This window comes from Protopterus annectens, chromosome 12.part0 (assembly GCF_019279795.1).
Source record: "Protopterus annectens isolate FY-2018-M chromosome 12.part0, PAN1.0, whole genome shotgun sequence".
In the NCBI taxonomy this organism is placed as follows: domain Eukaryota; kingdom Metazoa; phylum Chordata; order Ceratodontiformes; family Protopteridae; genus Protopterus; species Protopterus annectens.
Window position 1 is genome coordinate 219,260,752 of NC_056746.1, and position 16,968 is coordinate 219,277,719.

General features: G+C 42.1%; 1 protein-coding gene across 1 annotated transcript in view; it reads left to right on the forward strand.

The window, feature by feature from the left end:
• Positions 1-16,968, forward strand: part of LOC122816467 (NADH-cytochrome b5 reductase 3-like) — a gene marked incomplete in the record, with an annotated part of 769,684 nt that overhangs the window by 20,074 nt on the left and 732,642 nt on the right. Inside the window, 1 exon segment of the mRNA XM_044089280.1 lies at positions 14,609-14,734. Within this exon segment, the coding sequence (XP_043945215.1) occupies positions 14,609-14,734 (126 nt within the window).

The following is a 16,968-nucleotide window of genomic DNA, read 5'->3' on the forward strand; positions in this document are numbered from 1 at the left end:
GCACCTTCAACATGTCTGGGAGGTGCTGGGCAGAATACAGAGGGGCAGGGTTGACCATTAAGTCCAGCAAATGTCGTGGGTATGGCAGAGGTCTCCTACCTGGGACATAGAGTGAGGAGTGGTAAGATCAGCCCAGAACCTGCCAAAGTGGAAGCCATTCATGCATGGCCTGAACCTGTTACCCAAAAGCAGGTGAGGGCATTCTTTAGAGACAGCAGGGTACTACAGAAAGTTCGTCCCCAGTTATAATACCATAGCTGCTCCCCTCAAAGACCTGACAAGGATGAACAGGCCAGATAAGGTAGTGTGGATCACAGCATGTGAGCAGGCATTCCAGAAGCTTAGAAGCTTTGAGAGTACCCCCTGTGTTAGCCAGTCCAGATTGCAGTAAAGAATTTGTTGTGAAGGTGGATGTTTCGGGGGGGGGATATGTGAAGGCTGCCAGCCTAGCTAGATAGGATTTTGTAGATAATTCTGTCATTTGTAAATATTAATGTAAGCCACATGCTTGTTCTCTTAAATGTTAGAAAATTGTGGTAAATGTTGAACTTCAAAAATGTAACCACATTGCACTGTGCTGGAGGAAAGCTGGTAAGTCAAGCATTGTATAATTGATCTCAAAACTCTGAGCCGAGATGTCTGAATGAAGGAATTCTTCCTATTATTTTGAGACCACAAGACATTGTTGCGTTCAGTTCTCAGCTAGAGCGTCTTCTGTGTGGAGGCATGCATGAATGGGCATGCCTTCGTTGAAGGTTGTGCATCAGGGCTGGTAACTCGGCATGTAAAAATCCACTATCAAACATTAACGACCGGAGTTCCGTTGTGTCGACCCCTAACCGGGATAAGCCGAATGACACAACAACATTTTGAGACCAGAGTTAATGGCTAGAATTTACATGTATAATGTCTTATTGCTCTTGCTTCCTGACCAGCTGCAAGATCAAAAGGGCTGTTACACTCAGAGTTCCCGTTAGCCTGGAAACGGAGAATAATGATGTAATCTGAAATGATTCAGTGGTACTGTGTTATCAATTTAAGAACAGAGAGTGTGAATATGAGCATTTTGCATTTGTTTTCAGAACTGACAACATTACCAGCACTGCCTTGCTCTATATGCAAGTTTATTTTAGAACTGTGTTTGCTCTTAGATATATATAGGAAATAGGAAGTCTAGTGTAGCTGTTTTCTGTATTGATGTCAGAACTTTTTTGCTGTATTATTTAAGCATTTCTCTGTGTTCTCTGAACTCTTGACTAGCACTGTGTAGTAAGAAGTATTGTCTTGTGTTCTTAGTATTTATTGTTAAATATTTGTAAACCTTTCAACTGTGGCTGTTTTATGTAGAGATAATTTAAGCTCTAGTGTACATTCCATGTATATAGTGATACTGTCCAAGCCACTCCAAATAAGCTTAGCTGTTCGTCACACGTGTAATAATTGGACACCTTTGAGAAGGGCCTTATTAGTAGCTGATATTAGTGGTTGGTGGCAAGTGGTACTACTGTATAGTCTGGGCAGAAGGGCCATAGCTGGAGAACCTGTGCCAGCCTTCCCCAGGAGTGTCTGTGTTTGTATACAACTCCTATCTCAAAATAAGTGTGTCAGCTACTTGGGCAGGGACACGAAGCACTGGGTGGACAGAGTGGGTGCTGGAGGTTTTAGCTTGACCACTAGGCTGCAGAATGTTGTAATTAAATCAAAAGGTGCTTAGGTACATAGGTTCATAGGTTTATACTAGGCTGTCTGCCCTAAGGCATTTATAAGCCTAGCCCAAATTTTTGTGGCTTACGCCACCCCTTATATGAAAAAATACTGTGCCCATTAGTTTGTTGTGCCTCTGTCCAGCAGTGACACAGAGATGATTCCCGGGATAAACCTACGATCTCCCATCCACAGGTCAAGATTTCTCTTGAACAGAGCCAGCGAGGTGCTCTGCCTCACATGGATCGGGATTTTATTCCACAGCATAGGGAGTCTGAGTGATAAATCTATCCCTCCAGCACGTCCTATTTATATCCGTGCTAAGGTTTAAGTCGCTTGCTCTAGTGGTTTTGGTGGATTTGGATTTTTGAGGTGGAGCATGTCCATTAATTCCGGGTTGGACATGGCCTTGTATGTCAGGCACATGTCACCTCTGAGCAGACTGTATGCAACTGAATAGAGCTGGAGTTTCTTCAATCTGGCAGCATATGACAGATTTTGGAGTCCCTTTATCCTTTTGGTGAGGAACTTTTGGAGTCTCTCCAATTGCTGCAGATGTCGGGTGAGATGCATCCCGAATGGGGCATTGTACTCGATCATTGGTCTGATAAGTGAAGAGTACAGGGGAACAATGACCTCACTAGATCTGTCTGTGAATCCCTTCATGATCAGGTGGGCAATGTAGACGGTCTTTCTAACCACTTTAGCAACGTGAGTGTCAAAAGAAAGGCCACTGTCAACCTGGGTCCCCAGGTCTCTGATAACCTCTTCTGTGCTTAGTGGATTGCCACCTATATGGTAGCTTGGGGTTGCCTTGTTTTTCCCGAAGGGCATGACTATACATTTTTTGGCGTTTAACTTCAGGCCATGGCTCTGGCACCAGCTATCTGTTTCCGCGGAGTCCCTTCTGAAGGATATCCGTGTCCGATGCACTTTCCACTATGGCCAGTTTGCAGTCGTCTGCAAACTTTGTCAGCCAAAGTCCTCCCATGTTGGCCTGTACTTCTGAGAAGTAGATGCCGAACAATAGGGGCCAAGGACCGAGCCCTGTGGGACACCACTTGTGACCGGCTTGGAGTCTGACATAGCGCCAGCAACTCTAACCCTGTGGGTTCTGTCCTTAAGCCAGTTTGCAACCCATCTTGTGACATATGGGTTTACATTTAAGCTGGTAGTTTTTCTACAATACCCGAGTGGGGTATTGTGTCGAAGGCCTTTGCAAGGTCAAGGTAGGCTGTATGGACTGCCTTTCCTCATCAATGGCCTTGGTGACTGTTTCAAGAAGTCGACCAAGTTCAAAAGGCATGATCTGCCTTGTGAGAAGCCAAACTGGGTCGGGTCCAATGTCTGCAAGTCCCCTATATCTTTGTTTGAGCTCCATTATGATCCTCTCCATAGCTTTGCAGACTAGACTTGTTGCTTATGGGGTGGTTACCAGGGTCCGTGAGGCACCGCCTTTGTGGAGTGGGACCACAGTTGCTGTACGCTGCTCCTTGGGCACGTATCCTGTGGTAAGGCTGAGATTAAACAGCTGTCTTGTGTGCGGGTTTAATTCCTCATTTAGCAGGTAGCACACAGCCGGGGACACCATCCGGTCCCATTGATGCTGTGTTTTTAGCTTTAGAGAGCAGCTTTCACCTGCGAATTTGAGATGTCTGGAGGCTACACTCTGCTGTGTTAGTCATCTCTCCTTTAGGGTGGGAGAGGGGGGTGAAGTTTGCTCTGATCCTGTCTGCCAGTATGTTGGCAATGTCTGTGGGTTCAGCGATTTTTTTTTTTTTGTTGTATCATTTTGGACTAATTCTGAGCATATCTGGGAGTTTCCACCCAGGTTCCTAACATAGCTGAAAAAGGCCTTATGATTGTCCTTTGAATCCATGGCAATTTTTCTCTCAAAATTGGCCTTAGTTGATTTTATGAGTGCTCGTATTTTTTACTAATAATGATCAGGGTGACTTCCCTTTTATGGATTTTGTTCTATCATGTAATAGCTTTCTCCTCTTATTGTAAAGTTTGTTAATGGCTGGGGTCCACCAGACTGGACGTTTGCCCTTTGTGGAAAGATTCTTGGTTTTATTTGGGATTGCCTGATCCATGCAGTCCTGGAGGTGTTCATAGAAGGCATTTGTAAGGGCTTCCACAGCTTTGGTTGTGGTTTCCACTGGCTCAGGGGCCTTGAAGGATACCACACCAGTCTTGAGTAGTGTGAAGTTTGCTTTAGAGAAGTTCTTCACTGTGGTCTTTTTTGTTTGGGGCGGGATGTGGATTTCCAGTGAGATTAGTTTATGATCAGATCTCACCAATGAGGGATATACTTCCGGTGTGGAGCATTTTGTCCCCATGTTTGTGATAATGAGATTTAGTATATTTTCTCCTCTTGGGAACAGTGACTAGCTGTTCCATGGCATTTGAATTTATGAACTCCAGGAACCGTTGGGCTAGAAAGTTAGGGCTTGAGTAATGTTCCCAGTCTATATTCGGGTAGTTGAAGTCACCCAATATGATGGTGTTTGGAGATACATTTATACCCTCCAGTGTCTTCAGGAAGGCTGTGTGGGGTTCCTGAATTTGAGAGGGTGGCCTGTAGCATGCTACAATTTGTAGAGCAATTTTGCCTATGGTTAGTTGCACCTGGATGGTTTCGGCTTCATGCGTTGCCACCAACCTGGAGGTGTGGGTATCCTTTATGAATATGGATACACCCCTCCTTTTGTGGTGTGGTCCGGGTTTGGGGCGGAACGCATGATATGAAGTAAAACCTAATAGTGCCGGGTGCTCTCAGGAGCCTTGAACCAGGTTTCAGTTACAGCACAGACATTGATGTTCTCCATACTGAGAAGGGCCTCGAGTGTGCATTTTGAGATTTAGACTTCTGGCATTGAGCAGCATTACCCTCAGTTTCTTCCCATTTTGTTTTCTAGGGTGGTAGGTTTAGAATTTGAGCCTTGCCTAAAAAGGCACTATGGGGTGGCAAGAGCCTTAGCCAATATCCGAATCCCAGGGTGACAGGTGCAAGCCGCCCCCTTGAAACAACGTGGCTTGTCAAGCATGTCATCCCAGGCAGACAGACACTGGATCCCCTTTGAATGACACCAGACATTAAGCCAATTGTTAAAGCTGATCATCTTGTCTCTATATTGTGGCATCATTCTTGGTGAAGGAAGGATACTGCTCGGGGTCAGGGTCATACCTGCCTGGGCTACATAATCAGAGAGCTCCTCTGTCTCTTTTCATGCAGTCCAGGGAGGTACGTCTCAGGTCGTTCACACCAGCATGGACAATGACTGTGTCATATTTGTACTTGCCGTGGAGTGACCAGAGTGCTTGTGTTATGTGGCGGATTCTAGCGCCCGATAGGCAGCTTACTGTGACCCTCAGCCTGGTGAGTGGGACGTCAGTGTGTCTGACTATGGAGTCACCTATGACAAGTGTGTTTGGTGTTGTATTTGGCCTTAAGGGCTGTGACTGCTTTGCACACTGCTTTTGTGGTTTATGTGTTGCTTGTGGGGTGTCTTGAGGTAGCAGTTGTTTGGGTGTCTGCTTTGGAGGCCTCTGCTGTTTAGGTAAATTTTTACTCGGAGCCTCTGAGTATGTCTTTGTGTGTTTATGTGTTTGATTCAGTTGTGTGGTAGCATTATGTGAGGCTAGTTTTGTGGTGTGTGTAGTTGCCTTCTCCTCCTGTCTGGTCTTGCCAGTCCTGAGTTGAGAGAGCTCAGCCTCCAGTTTGGCTAAATAGCTGCATCTCTCGTAAGTATTTGTGTTATGTGGGAGGAGGAGAGGGTTGTCTGTGTACATGAGGCAGTTATAACATTGCCTCCAGATTCCCAGATTCACCATCTGGACCGGAGAGGAGATTGACAACTGACCTTTGGACATGCTAGAATAATATTGGGAATTCCTTAATAATTGAAAACAAAGGCCAGTGGGGAGTGAGGGTGTAGTGCTTTTAATTTTTAGTGCTAACTTATATAATTGCTTTAGTGAGCAAGTGCCAGGTAACTTGAGTGCAATGTGTTACAAGTGACTAAATGCAAAAACGACAAACAGTAACTTTCTTTCAAGTGAAACAAGGAACTAGTACAGTAAGCAATGCAGATATCACTAGTGATCCACAGAAGCTTGAGAAGCAGCGTATTAAGTGGAATTAGCTTCCAGCGAAATAACAAGCAAACAAACAACAAGCATATAAACAAAGCTAGATTCAGCAGGCCTGGATCTAGTCTATGCTAGAGCAAACAAGGTGTACCAATTTCAGTAAGATACAGTTCAAATATTCAGGCACTATAAACCTTTAACCAGAAATTCCCAGCTCAGATGGGCAGAGTCCAGCCTCTTCTCCCACAAGAGTGCAGACCACGAACCTTCTTAATGTAAAATAACTGGCCTGAAGCCCAAGTGCCTAAACCAGAACTAATACCCTTGGACTCTGGGCTCTCAATCAGCAGTTCCCAACTTAGAAGGAAGAAAGCTACCTGTCCTGCCACCACAGTGCTTGCCACAAACCTTCCTAATGTAAAACAACCGGTCTGAAGCCCAAGTGCTTAATCCAAAAGACTTAGAATGATAGCTACACTTTAATCAAGTTACAACCAAGCAGTAATAAATACAATTGAATACTTTAGAGAATGTCTGGATTAGTGCTCAAGTTACACAAACAAAGCTAGATCAAGCAGGCCCGAATCCAGTCTATGCCACAGCAAACAAGGCGCACCAACTTCGGTAAGAAGCAGTTCAGATATGCATGCACTATAAGCCTTTAACCAGAAATTCCCAGCTCAGAAGGGCAGAGTCCAGCCTCTCCTCCCACAAGAGTGCAGACCACTTAACCCTCTTAATGTAAAATAACTGGCCTGAAAGCCCAAGTGCTTAAACCAGAATTAATACACTTTTAGAATAACAGACACTGAACCCTCAATCAGCAGTTCCCAACCTAGAAGGATGTAAGCTACCTGTTCTGCCACAACAGTGCAGACCACAAACCCTCTCAGTGCAAAACAACTGGTCCGAAGCCCAAGTGTTTAAACCAAAAGGCTTAGAATGAGTTACACCAAGCAGTAATAAATACAATTGAGTATTTTTAAGATGATACAAAAGTAAAATGAAGTAGGTAGAAACACAAGTACAGTAAAAGCAGAAAATTTTTTTTTTTTTATCTGAACAAGTGCTGAGATCAAAGAAACAGATTTGAGTGCTGAAACTAGAAAACTGGCTAGTTATAAGAAAAAAAAAAACAAGCTAGAAGGCTTCCCTCAAACACAGAAGGGCTTGGGGGCTCAGAAGCCTACAAATAGTCTATACCACTTAACAGGAAAGGCAGGAAATAAGCTTAATTTTTTTTGTCCGTTTCCCAGATGCTCTCTTTGTACACAGTAGGAGTGCCTGAAATCAGAATATGATCTCACTGCACTCGGTATTCGTTTAAGGGTATGCACCCTTATGCAACCAGCGTATTGTATGTTTTTTTTATTTTTGTACATTTTTTCCCCTAACAGATTTTTTTTGTTTGTTTTTTAATTGAATTGTACAGGTTATAGGTCACATTAAAAGTAGGAAAGTTTTGAAATGATTTACTGTGGTTTAATTTTTTTATATCACAAAAACCTGGCATTTTAACAGGGGTGTGTACAGTTTTTTTATATCTACTGTAATTCTAAATGAAAGCTTTTTCAGAATCCTGTTTCTTTCTTAATTTGTGAAGAATGAGTTTTTACAGGATTAAAGGAATGTTATTTTTTCTGTTTACCATATGACTAATTCCATCAGAGAAAAATATGAACTACTGTTGAAGTTAAACTGATTAAGCATTCAGATGCTTATCTTTGTGTGGATCCATTTGCATAGCCCATGTATACCATAGCTCATTGCTTGTTCATGAGCAGGTCATTGTAGAAAAAAAAGGAGGCAAGGCCATGCTTGTCCACTGTCCCTGAATTAAATTTTTTTTTTTTTTTTTTTTTTTTTTGCCTTCTCCCTTGTAATTTTTTTTTCTGGTGAATTATTATTGAGGATTGTAGTCAGTAATACCATACATTAGATTCCTTCTGAAAATTCATGTTGCAAAAACCTGTTTTATTACCTTTTAAGTGAGTTGGACTAATTTAAAAAAATGTCCATGATTTTGGACCTTTCTCCACCTCCTCCCAAATTACTTTTGGCTTTGTCCGGAAATCTTGAGTAGAGAACATGAGTAGTATAGATGGGACCCCCTAATGTATACTTCTGTAAAGTCCTGTGCTTTTTGTTTGCGTTTGATTTTGTTTTTTCTTTTTTTTTTTTTTTTTTTTTAACGTGTGTTTGTATTTAACTGATCAGAGTCTTTGAGTACTGTATTCTTTTCTTTGACTTCCCAGAAGCCTTTTCACGCTGTTGCATTAAATTAAAATAATTGTCTAGAGAACTGACTTGTCCAGGTACAAATTGACATGCCACTGTACAGAACCCCACTCCTTCAACCATAGGAGGATTTTTCAGATATGCAATCTGCTTTTCACCATGTATGTAAATCGACTGGCCTTTGATCATTGAGAACTTACAGTACTGTACAAGGATGCTCCAGCCTTTCTTAGGTTTGACCACGCTGCAGAGACATCACCTGAAAATTCCTAACGTTGTAATAAACTACTCCAAAAGCATCTGTATATCAACTTTTCCTAAAGTGAGAGCCATGCTTTTACTTCTTTATTTTATCATTTGTTGACTGGGTTAGTCTCACTAGGCTAACATTTTTAGGGGAGACCTTTGGTAGCATTTATTCCAATAGGAGAAGTCTGGCCTGGGTATCGGGGAACTTCCCCTACTCTTTTGGATAGGTGCCATGAGATTTTTTTACAGCTACCATCAACTCAAGCAGATGGGAGCACGGATGAATGTCTCCTCTGAAGGATGACACACTCATGACTGCAGCACCCCCTTGTTGCTTGTGGTATCAATTGATCTACCTGATGTGGGAATAGAACCCACAGACTTCTGCACCAAAGGTAAGTGTGCTACCTGCTGTTCCATTGCTATTTTTTTGTGATCCAAGTCAACTGTGCCATACTTTCTTTGTGAGGGAGATCACTACTGTAACTGAAAATAAAAACAGAAAATGTTCCAACCATATGAGAGTGTGGCTTAGCCCTGCCATTAGTCCTTGTCTTCCCTGGTTAGAAATACAAGCAAAGTGCCATGGACAGCGACAGGAACCCACTTAGTTTTAGTTTTTCATCTCATTTCCTCTGAAACCAGAACTGCTAGTGGACAAAAGGGACCTTCATCCTAATCCATCTTGCTGTTTCTCTGCCACTGTCTTTTCTTCAAACTGAAAGAATGACTTCAATCCCACCCCATCATGTAATATCACTGTGAGGAACATGTTTAAATGGCCTCCACTCATTTGCTGTATAATGTAAGGACTGTCTAAGTGTTCAGAGTTTCTCTTTTTTTACTCTGTGTATTCCTTTTCTGTCAACTTTGCCTTTACTCCTCATAAAGTTGGCATCACCAGCAAAGCTGTCTTTGTCTCATGGCCCCTAAGTTCTTGGGTTCTAGGATTCCCTCCACGATTAGGTCTGTTGCAGGTTGAGTTCTGACTCTTAACTCCAGACTAGGTAATATCCTGAAATGTTTGGATAATGAGCAAGTTGGCTTGGGCTTACTTTGTCACCCCACCCTCCGCACTCCATAGTGAAATAGTTGTCCCCACACAAATTCCTAACCATAAGCTGCAGTTAATAGAAGGATAGTTGCTGAGTAACAGTTTGCCAGTGAATGTTTTAATCCTGAATCATATATACTTGTAAATCTGTCCCTGCCATCTCTATCACCGGGATGATATGCTCCTGAGTCATTTGTACTTGTAATTCTTCATTACAGCCACCTCCTCGGTCACCAGAATTCTGTACGAGTTGTGTAGACTGAGATCACTGAAGTGTAGTTTGATGTGCTTTACTGTGCATTGATAGCTTCTGAGTTGTCCATATCAACTTCATAAAACAAGTTGATAGATGGCACTGCACTAAAAAGTAGGGTACTACCTGCATCTGTGATTCAGATCTGTTTGAAGGAATTCAAGGAAGTGTACTCACTTTGGAGTTTAGGTCACTGTGATGAGAGGTTAAAACTCAGCAGTATCCCTCAGCTGTGTAACACTGAGGGATAAAATCCTGTCCGTGACTCGTATGACCCAAGTTCAGATAGCGTGTTGGTCGCTGGAAGCTTCTGGCATGGGAGGATGTAAATAAGCAGCTTCTGGCAGATTATTTATTCTGGGGAGAGGGAGATGCAAGGCTGCAGCCTGGTCTGACCAATACGTCCTTGTGGAGGCTTCCACATTACTAGTAGTTTGTAGATCAAGTGATTAACATTCGTTGATCTGAAGTGATAGTCATCTTGAGCATTTTTGTGAGAATATCTCCAACATCTAGGCGAGGGTATAACATGCCAATGTGGTGACAGGGGTGCATATGTTGGCCACAAGGGCAGGGTTAGGGACAAAATAACCCCTTCATTGCTGGGATGTCTAAGAAGTCATGGACACTACTGTGACTGCCTATATGATGCACAGGGTAGGGGAGGGGGGTCTGCTGTTTCTGTCACTGAGAAGTATTCAAGATGGGGGAGGTATTTGTCTCAACTGGTAGCAAACAGGATGTGGAAAATCTAGAAAAAAATAAAGTGGACATGTGGAAGGACAAGGTAATTAAAAATTAATTTAAAATTTAATTCCTGGACTGCCCGTTTAGGACATGCATTTGCACATTTCATTCCCCATTATTAAATAGGCAGTTAATAGAAAGTAGAAATTGGCCTTGTCCCCACTTGAAATCTGAAATGGATTCCCTTCAGCATTTGAGGCTTGTTCTTTTTGTTTACTTGAATGTTGCTCCACCCTGAAAGCTGTGAAGCTCTGAGCCAAAAGCTGGATTTCGTTAAAAGCCAGCCTATGATGGACAGGCATGTCCAGGATTAACTTTTATTTTAACTTGGAGCAAAACATAGAACAGATCCATTCTTATGGGCAACTGTGTATGTCTGTGAGTCATACAGTTTGTTTGACTAACAGTACTTTTCTCTGCTGGGGTTTGTAATTTAAAATAAAACTCTTTTTGTATCATAAGCCAGAAGTCTAAATCAGTTGTGTGTGTGTGTGTGTGTGTGTGTGTGTGTGTGTGTGTGTGTGTGTGTGTGTGTGTGTGTGTGTGTGTGTGTTTTCCAGTATTTAGGACAAAGAAGCTGCTAATAAAGTGTTAATACAGTTAGTCAGACTTGCGTTCTGCTACAGTTGCATTCACTTCCATTAAGTCGTGTAGTAGATTTTCTTTGAAAGGAGGCATTACTTATTCTTGGGAGTTATTTTGTGTTGCCCCTAATAGTTGTTGACTGTGCCTTGAAGCAGTTGTAGCATGTTGCTGGTTTGGTGCATAGTTGTAGAGTATTGCTTGCTATTTTATGGTTGTCAACCGGAGTTCAATTTTCCTCTGCTTTTAAATTCCACTGAGATCTTCACACTTGCTCTGCTGTTCTGCACTTGGCCAACTTTCTGCTCAGTATTGAGCAGTTTTCCTTGATGTCCTCTGTTCTAACCTTCACAAGCTGGTTAAGGTTATTTTGCATAGAAGTTGGCCTTCTAATCTAATCTGTATGATCTTTCTTCTAGAGGTTGGTCTGATGGCTCCATTTGCCGGGCTGTAGGCTCTGATGCATTCCAAGTTCATAAAGCAAGCCTGGAATCTGAAGTGTTTGCTAGGGAGGGGTCGCATAGAGTAGATGGCCTCTTCTCTTGTTCCAAGGAGAGCATGAAAACTACTGCTGTAGGAGTGCCCCCATGTTGGGAGACTGGTGGCTAGCAGTTAAATCATTGTAATTGGAGCTCTGCCAGACTCTTCCAGCAAAACTGGCAGAAGGGATGTGTGGGAGCACACATCCTAACTCATCCTAACTGTGGGTGTTGAGTGCAGTGCATATCTGCTGCCACCCAGCAGGGGAACTTGGTACAGATTTTTAAAAAATGCCACCCAGCAGGGGAACTTGGTTGTTGTCGTGTCTTTCGGCTTTTCGCAGTTAGGGGTCGCCACAGCGGAACTCCGGTCCGCTAATGATTGGTAGTTGATTTTTACGTGCCAAGTTACTAGCCCTGACCCACAACCTTCAATGAAGGTACGCCCATTCAGGCATGTCTCCACGCAGAAGATGCTCTGAGAATCAAACTGGACAGCGTCTTACTGTGAGGTGACAACTTGGTACAGATTTTAAAAAAAAATCATTGTAAGCCAAACATGATATCTTACCAGGCTTCCAAGATGTCCTTCTGTCTAGCCAACTGACTTAAGATTCTGATAGAACCATGAAGAGGAAGAGGTACTGGGATGGTCTGTGTCGTGGAGAATGAAATAAAAAGACCATGCTTCATTGACTCTTGAATAAGTGAAAAGCAAATTCCATCTAATTTTGTACTGTCCGACTCCCAAGAAAAAAAAGTTGCTCATTCACAGGGTAGTAGTAGATGAATATTATTTAACTTTTCAAACATTTATAGATGACATCCAGTGATTGTATTGTGTTGAATTTGGGACTGATATTAAGCTGTTGTACTCCACCAAAAAGACACACACGTGTATACACACATGCACACAAATACAGAAGGTTGTTGTGTTGTGTCTTTCGGCTTTTCCTGGTTAGGGGTCGCCACAGCGGAACTCCTGTCTGCTAATGGTTGGCAGTAGATTTTTACGTGCCAAGTTGCCAGCCCTGATGCACAACCTTCAACGAAGATGCGCCCATTCACGCATGTTTCCACACAGAAGACTATCTAGCTGAGAATCGAACAGGACAGCGTCTTACTGTAAGGCGACAACGCTACCGCAGCACCACCACAATACAGCATATTTATTAACCAGGTAAATGAACAGATTCTTCTTCTTGGACTGGTTGGTTTTTCAGCCGTGATGCAGAACACAAGGTCAAAGGCACAAATCCCATATGTTGTCATGCACGATGTCTCAGCAGTTATCCATATTACTTACATGAACCTAATTTACGGTTTTGCATTGCTTCAGCTCTACAAGCTTAATTCATTTTTGCTCATTTCCCTTTACTGAACAGTTTGTGATTTCACTGCTGTGGATGTTTTTGTATGCTAACTTTTTTTTTTTTTCTTTCAACATTTGGCCAGTCCCTTACTGTCACTTTTTTATTTATTTATTTTTTTTTTAAGGAAAAAAGTGTGTGTGTATCTTCTATAGACACACATTGCATTGTGCAAGATCAAATTTTGCTCTTAAGGGTGTTCCTCTGACTTTTTGATGGGACTTGTGAGGTATTTTTATTTTGTTTGGTTTTGGGAGTTGCTGTTCTGTGCAGTGCCGTTTCCTGATCTTTAAGAATGAGGGAGTAATTGCACTGCTTTTGGAAAGCTTGAGTTTTGCCCAAATATGGATATCCTTGTTATCTGCAGTATTTGGTAGGCAGTTAAGCAGTGAGATTGTTTGGTCTCTAAAGTGGGGTGGGGGTGGGGGGTTAACAATTCTCAAACCAAATAGGATGTCCGTGACCTAGGAGACTGGGAGAGGTGGATAAGGTGGGATAGCTAACAGCTGCTTCTCTGACCCAGTCACCCAGACAGAGATGCACACTGTACTACTTATCCAGTCTTGGCTGGAGATGTGAGGAGTGGTTTGCATATTTTCAGCAGTGTGGCAGAGAATGTTGATGGGCGGTAGTGAAAGCATTTTTGTCCTTTTTTAATTATAGCACAAAGGGAAAGGGAGATACGAGTAGGTTAAAACAGGAAAAGCCCCTTCAGAGCAGTCGGACTGTCTTGCACAGCCCTCCCCATTGTTAAAATGAGAATGATTGATTTAACCTGTTAACAAGCTTTTTTTTCTCTGTTTTAAAGGGTAAGCATTTGGTGTGTTTCCTGATAAACCTGTTATTGGGTAAGGGGATCCAAAAGATGTTGACAAGATTGCTGAGAATTTAGATGGCAAATTGCAGGGCTTTGCAGCTAATTTATCTGCATGCGACATTTATGGTACCTATTTATACAAAAGGTTAACTTGTGTGGCATAATAGTAAGTAACAAGCTTGTCAGCTTAAGTGCTTTTAATTTTCAGTTGTCATGCTGAAGTAACTATCTGCATGTCTGTTGTAACCAAGTCAGTATTGTTGAAACATTTCATAGGCCCACTGGCAAATTTAGAAGGATAGGTGGGCCAGAATTCACAAAATATTTTTTCCTGGCTTCAGCATAGCAAAAAATGGATGACAGAGCATGTCATTAACTCAAACAAAACATACAAATTGCTAAGTTAACCCCACCACAGACAGACACACACACAAATGTAGTCTGCCCTTTTCTGTTTTGAATTTGTAGACGTCTGACTGTACAAAAAGCCTTAGAATTTTAAGCATAGTTATTCAGGGGTCTTCACCCCTCACCTCCTGATCCAGTACTCTAGGCAAGTGTGGAGTGCTGCAGACTGGAATTTCTTCACACCTTTTTGTTCCATTCCTTCTTTGTGCATTTACTTGCCCCATTCAGTTCATAATCATTTGGTGTTAGAGCCTGGGTTGCAGTTATCAGTGGCTGCAAGGCAAGTAATCAGATCTTGAATGGGGGGGTGGGGGTGCTAGTCTGTCGCATCACAGGATGAGGATACTCACATTTGCTACAAGCACTCTTAGAAATTTGGATAAGTGCCAGTTTAACCATAGATTGCATTAGGATGTGGGAGGAAACGAATACTTGATAGAAACCCATATAAATAGGGAAGAGCTGTAAAGCTTGCACAGAAAACCGTTAATCTGAAAACCAAATTGGAGAGCCAAATGCTCAAATGTTATGAGCCAACAGTGCCAAACTGCATGCTACCATGACAGCATTTTTTGTGTAGTAATTCTTTCTTTTTTTTTTTCTTCCCAATAGATTACTTGGCCAGTAACTGCCACTATTTCATGGCTGCTGCACCTGCTTGGCTTTGGAAAAAAGCCTCTTCCAATCACCCTTGAAAACCCAGATATAAAATACCCACTGAGGCTGATTGATAAAGAGGTATGTACTTTCAGATTGTTTGTGTATCGAATTTCTTTTTCTATTGGATCGTTTAATTGCAACTTATGGAACTGTGTGTCTTTCTACTGTTAAATGCTTAGAATTAGTGATCCGTTTAATATGCAGACACTCTCTCTGACTGGATATAGTAACTCTTTCGATTGCTATCATTTACTGTAAATTTAGTACAGACATTCCTTTTAAATGCTTTGAGACTTGAGGATATAAAGCTGGTTAGTGTTCTCTGTGACGTCTATCATCTGGTTGTGTGTGTTTTTACTTTTTGAACATGTAAAAGTGAGCTTATTAGCTTTCCAAAATGGGTATAAGTTGAAGTGTGGTAGTGTCAGACTTAAGTAGCTTGGCTGTATTGGTTACATTACATTGGGAAAAGCCTACATGGCAATTTTGCTTATTTTCAGCTGTGCCCAAATGGTAATAATAAAATTGAAGTATGTTAAGATTTGTAGTTATTTTCTTGTCCAAGGACCCTCTTCAGTCACAACACTGATAAGAAATTCTGTCCAGAAACAATGCCGTATAGTATGAATGCTTTAGTGTAATAAGTTGCATGTGCATGTACATACAGTAGGATGGTAAATGAGTGGCTACGGTGGTGCAGCGGTTAGCATTGCCACCTCGCAGCAAGACTTTCTCTGGTTCGATCCTCGGCCGGGGTGCCTTCTGTGTGGAGTCTGCATGTCCTCCCTGTGGTCGCTTGGGTTTCCTCCGGGTGCTCCGGTTTCCTCCCACATCCCAAAGACATGCTGTAGGTGGATTGGACACTCTAAATTGGCCCTAGGCATGTGTGTGTGTTTGTGTGTCTTCTGTGGAAGGTTGGGTGCCAGGCTGGCAACTGGACACCGTAAAACTCCACTGTCAATCATGAGCGGACAGGTGATCCGCTGTGGCGACCCCTAACCTGGAAAATATGAAAGAAGACAGTAGGATGGTAAATGCTAAGCATGAGCTAATGGGATAACAGTACCACATTATGTAGAGGTAATAAGACGAAGATCTGCTGTAAATGCTGTGCCTATGGTAGTTGTGTTTGAATACATTTGCTTGGTGTTCGGTAGTGTAGCTGTAAATTTCCCTTTGCTCATTTGATATGAGCAGTTAAGATGTTCCATGTGGCAGGTGAAACTTTATTAATGAGAGGGCGTTAGGAGAGGCAGATGTAATTAGGGTTGATGCACTTTGGTTCTGTGATGTTGGGAGTAATCCTATGAAGCAATTTTTAAATCCTGAGCCACATGTTTGGGGACAGTGGTCTGGGTGAAGAATTTTGAATGTCAAGTTGGAAACTATAAATAGCTTTAACACAAACTGGGAGCTAGCTTTCCATCTGGGGCGCGAGAAAGACACTGGTGTTAGGCTGAGTGAACTATGCCTAAAGGTTTTCTTATAGATTTATAGTTAAGTCCTAAACTAGCTGCCCTTGTGGGCCATTTTAAAGTCTAGCCAATTTCCCTTTCTGTGCTCAAAGTAGCCTGTAGATTGGCCTTACCCATCCCTTGGTCAGTTTAGTTATATATTACCCCTAATAAGAGTGACTGGGATCATACCATGGATAATTTGAGTGGACCCATGCATGGGATAAAGCGTTTAAGAGCTGTCTCTGGCCATTAGTAGTACAGGGGACATGCCTGGTAAATTTGTCTGTTTCCCCAGCCATAGATCTAAGTTGTGCTTGAATATGGACATGGATGATCTTTGTTTTATGTGTACGGGGGGAGTATGTTCCAGAGCAGCGGTATCCTCTGAGATATATCTGTCCCTCCAAACCATTCTGTTGGTGTTAAAGAGGTTTTAACTTTGATGTGCAGTAAATCCATCAGTAATGGGTTGGAGAATGCCTGGTATGCCAAACACAGGTCACCTCTTTTGCAGCCTGAAGGATTTTTTATTTATTTATTTATTATCATACCAACAGAGAACTACAATTTGTATACATGAAAAAATGTTAGAACACCTTATATACACACAATAATAAGCAAAAATGTTAAAACACTGTTTACAGAAATTAACTCAAGTATTTTTATCAGTAGATACTGTTGAGATTTCTTAAAAGATAAAGGATAGAGTATGAGTGGAGTGAGAATATTTCAGTGTTAAGGTATACTGAATGAAAGGCTAGAAAGGAGGGTATATCATGAGGGGTAATAGTAATCCTAATAGTAGTAATAGGATACCAAGTGTAGTGACAGGGCTTTGATTCAGTCCATGTAGGA